This window comes from Cibotium barometz, chromosome 57, assembly GCF_041138505.1.
Source record: "Cibotium barometz isolate CiBa-2024 chromosome 57, ASM4113850v1, whole genome shotgun sequence".
Taxonomy (NCBI): domain Eukaryota; kingdom Viridiplantae; phylum Streptophyta; class Polypodiopsida; order Cyatheales; family Cibotiaceae; genus Cibotium; species Cibotium barometz.
Genome location: NC_141102.1, coordinates 8,859,176 through 8,863,464, shown reverse-complemented (window position 1 = coordinate 8,863,464; position 4,289 = coordinate 8,859,176). Strand labels below are relative to the sequence as shown.

General features: G+C 44.2%; 1 protein-coding gene across 1 annotated transcript; it reads right to left on the bottom strand.

Moving 5' to 3' along the window:
* Nucleotides 1-796: 796 nt before the first annotated feature.
* Nucleotides 797-3,451, bottom strand: LOC147606390 (autophagy-related protein 18d-like). Its single transcript, XM_086791993.1, has 4 exons — nucleotides 2,485-3,451; nucleotides 2,087-2,390; nucleotides 1,414-1,540; nucleotides 797-1,284 (listed from the first exon to the last, which is right to left on the bottom strand). The coding sequence occupies exons 1-4, from the start codon at nucleotides 3,418-3,420 to the stop codon at nucleotides 1,194-1,196; spliced, it is 1,458 nt and encodes a 485-aa protein (XP_086648119.1). The 5' UTR covers nucleotides 3,421-3,451; the 3' UTR covers nucleotides 797-1,193.
* Between the last annotated feature and the right edge of the window lie 838 nt (nucleotides 3,452-4,289).

Sequence of the window (4,289 nt, the reverse complement as noted above, 5' to 3'; positions counted from 1 at the left end):
CGTGGGACAGTCCGTCGGCCGGAACAACCTCAGACCCTTCCCAAGGTCTTATTTCGAGCTAGAGCCATCCCTGCAGAGCAATAGAGCTGGAGCAAAGAGTCAAAAATACTCAGCAGTGTAAAGAGCATATAAACAGTTAATTTTTCAAAGGGAAGCATGTTGATTGGGTATGTGTAGGCTTAGTGATCTCTATTTGCACCTAGAGGAGGGGTAGAAGATGAAACAGTTAATTTTTCAAAGGGAAGCATGTTGATTGGGTATGTGTAGGCTTAGTGATCTCTATTTGCACCTAGAGGAGGGGGAGAAGATGAGGCCTTTGGTCACAGCAGAGAATCCAAGCATAGAGGATGAGAGTGATCTTGATAGCCGTGATGATGGAGTGAGTATAATGGGAGTTGAGGGGCCATGGGAGGAGCATGATGGTCAGAAGTGCCAAGAGGTCCCTGTGGAAGGGAATCTCTCTTTCATTTCCTCCTCTCATCTCTCTCGGTAGGGTTGGAGGAGCTTTTCAGTTTTCCCCTCCTTACTCCCTTTCACCACAAGCAACTTGGAAGAGGGTGAAAGAAGGTTGCTGCATCTCTCTCTCTCTCTCTCCTTCTAGGATGGTGCAAGAGACCCAGGGGCTGTTGTGAGGGGAGGGGAGGGGAGGGGAGGGGCAGGGATCAAGGAAATCGTTAGGGCCATCGGGAGATGGGTGCTAGAAGACATGGTGGATTAAGTTTAAAATCTAAGGTTAGCCTCATTAACTAAATGGATGGCCCCATTAAATTGATACAGCCACCATAAAAGTTGTGGATATACAATACCTGATGTGGTAATTTATTATGAACAGAATGTTTCTCCAAGGAGCACCAAAACCTATAATTCTTTTAATGATTACTTAAGGGGAGGGCTTTTTCTATATAATCATCCTTTCATTGGATGAAAACTCCACTTATCTAAATGATATACATTACTTCTTGCATTTGGAATATTCCTAGTAAACCTTGAAACCCCATCCCTTCTAACATGCACCTGTCTCTGCATGCGAAAAGGCTATACAACTTATAAGGACGCCATATAATTGACAAGTCTGTACAAAAGAATGCAGACTTGACCCTGGTACACCGACAACAAACATGTTTGCTGGTTGTGATAAATACAATCCTACAAACAATTATGTACATAATTGTCTCTACAGGGCAAAATCTCTACTACGCAACAAAAGGAGCATTGAAAAGCATTGATGTCTCCTCAAGCACCATCTCACCTCCACGAAGCACATCAAACGAACACTTGTAGTAGCTGCAAAAAAAACACACACAAACACAAACACAGCACTACCATTACACTCATGATATAAATCCATAAGAGATTGTACAAGCTTTTAAGTGAACAATGCTGGTCCAATGCTTGAATCAAGCAATCTCTAACCTTCCATTTGAGCATAGAACAATAATGGTATTCCTTTCTTTTCCAAACGCTACCATTGCATGTGTCTCCTCAGGTAATCGGAACTGAGCAAAAGACCATTCTGAGCTAAAATAGCTGGGAAGCACACCTGTAGCCCCCCCAAGAAAAGTAGGATCAAATATCTATCAGATAATTTATTCACCAGATTAACGTATCTGTAATAACTTGCTGATTACTGAGAAAAATGATGTGTCTCCATCTGTGGTTCTCCTATTAACTAATAGAGCTCAGTCAGGTTCAATCAAATAATCTAAGGAAGTGTAAGACCCCCCAACTAGACCTTTGAAAGTCTACCTTTGAAAGTAAACTCATCTCCTATTAACTAATAGAGCTTGACCATTACCGCTTAATTGATCTTAGGTTACATTTAAAATTAAGGTTTAACACCCCAACTAGAACTTCGGTCTACCCTTGACATAAACCAGTCAAAATTAGGATTTGAACTCCTAACCTGTATGTTCATAACTAGACACACAATCACCATGCTAGCCGCCCCTTCGTGATACTTAAAAGGGGTGCTATATTTTTATAAACCAATCAAACTGTCACTAAACTTTGATAGGGGCCCCTATTGACAGTAAAGAAGATGACTGATTAAAAAAGGTTATATCTAGAGAGAATTGACAACCAGCACCTTTCATAAAAGACAGAGAAGACCCCGTGTTTGATTGGGCCAGTGACATCAAGGATGATCGCGCAAGCTGCAGACCATTACTGATGCTTGACGTCAAGCCTGTCGTGGTGCTAGATGATAGGCTTAATGGAAAGCTGACATAGCCACCGCTTGAACTATCCGCTGTGCTTTTGCCATATCCAGAGGAGGGCTCTTTCAAACAAAAGATATGAATTGTTCCCTTGTCACTGGAAACCGCCAGCCAATGGTTTGTTCGAGAGAAAGCAATACTGTAAATGTCTGCTTGATCTGCACCACGACGAAGCTGCCACCAAAACAAATCATTGATACGTCCGAACAAGAGAAAATTCCAAGGGGCGAGGGGGAAGAAAAGTTCCTTACTAAGCATAGTGACCTACCTCTTGGATCTTGGTGCCATCAGCAGTGTTGAACAGGCGAATGAGGGTTCCCCTTGTGCTGGCTGTTGCGAGGACGGACCCATTCAAGCATAGTGAAATGCAAGCAATCGCAGAGGTGTGCGCCTCGAGGAAGAGGTTTTTCTTGCCATCATAGAGTATTACACGGACCTCACCTTTCTTTTGGCCAGGACATGCCAATACACATGAGTCTGGCGCAGGTGAGAGTGCACAGAGACCCCTAGGATTTGTAAGGGTGTCCACCTGATGTATCAATCGGAGATCTGCAATGCTGTATACACAAATTCTGTGCTCGAGGATGACGGCGATGCGGTCCAATCTCAATCGGACGGCCCTAATGGCGCTGCGGAACAGAAGCTCGCCAGTGCAAATGCCTTCATGGTCGTCCCACATGATAAGCTTGTTGGAGGCATACCTGGGAGAGACGAGGGCAACCATGTTGGTACGGTAGAGCATTTCCACGATGGTAAAGCCATCACCATTGCCAGGTCCATGGCCATCGCTATTGCTATGGCTGTTGATATTGCTTTGTCCATTACTCTCTAAACCTAATCTCTTTTGCCCTGCTTTGTTGTTTTGCCCTAACCCTAACCTTACGCCATCGCTGCCCATGTTTCTGCGGCTACAGTGTTTCCCTTCTTCTTCCGCTGTGTTTTTCGTAGCCCACTCGCTATTCTGACCTGATCCACACTTCCCTGCCACCATAGCCGACCTTTTCTCTGCTCCATTGGACCTGCGCACAAAGGGGCCGCCCCATCCTGACACATCGAACTCTCTGCGGAAAAGCTCCTGAAGGGGGTCAGATTGGTAGACGCGATAGCCTGATGAGGTGCCGCAGGAGATGCAGCCTTGGTCCTGATTGAATGAGAGGGAAAAGATGGAGGTTTCTGATGAAGGCGACGGTGGGGCAGCCGCCATGGCCTGTGTGGCTTGTAGCGCTTTGATCAAGTAATTTGGCGTGCGCTTGCTACAATTTATCCTCGTGACTTGTGAGTTGGGCCAAGTCGAGTGTGAAACGGAGAGCAACGGTCGGACATCAAATTCTGCAAACACACCAATTTTATTTTAATTTTTGGTATCGCCTTGAGGTTCATTTCTTTTATAAAAGGGGGAGGTTCATATAAAAGAAGAGAGGGGGGTAGGGTGTTTGAGTATTCAAGCTTTCGAAGCCGAAGCTTTACGGTCCATGTCCGTCGGGCAAATATCAAATTATGCAATGAGTAGGAGGAAGTGGGGAACATACCACATATGCAATGTGCTACTCTTTCTCCTCATCACCCTCCTCCTCTTCTTTTTCTCCTTTTACATCTTCGTAATTAATTCTTTGTACTCTCTCTCTCTCTCTCTCTCTCTCTCTCTCTCTCTCTCTCTCCTCCTTTATTTTCATCCTCTTTTTCTTCTTCTTATTTTATTTATTTCTCTCCCGCCCCTCTTCTCACTCTCATATGTTTTTTAATCCTCTTCTCTTCTTCTTCTACTCTCTCTCTCTCACTCACTCTCATCGCCTCTTCTTCTTTGCTTTTGCTGTACCTTCTCCCTCCCTCCCATCTTTTTTGTATCTCATTACGGACCTTTCTCATTCTCTTGCTCTCCTCCTCCTTCCCCTTCTTCTTCTTTTTCTTACATCTTCATAACTACTTTTTGTATAATTTTTTTCTCATCCTCTTCTAATTCTTATTCCTCTCTCTCTCTTACAGTTTTTTAGATTCTCCTTCTTCTTCTTCTTCTTCTTCTTCTTCTTCTTCTTCTTCTTCTTCTTCTCTCTCTCTCTCTCCCCCCCCTTATAC

What these genes read in the sequence shown, in the direction of transcription:
- LOC147606390 (XM_086791993.1), bottom strand. Translation starts at nt 3,420, where the DNA reads ATGGCGGCTGCCCCACCGTCGCCTTCATCAGAAACCTCCATCTTTTCC. An exon ending in TTCTCTGTCTTTTATGAAAG is followed by an intron (nt 1,541 to 2,086) that starts GTGCTGGTTGTC and finishes GGGGGGCTACAG; the next exon opens with GTGTGCTTCCCAGCTATTTT. An exon ending in GTTCTATGCTCAAATGGAAG is followed by an intron (nt 1,285 to 1,413) that starts GTTAGAGATTGC and finishes TTTTTTTTGCAG; the next exon opens with CTACTACAAGTGTTCGTTTG.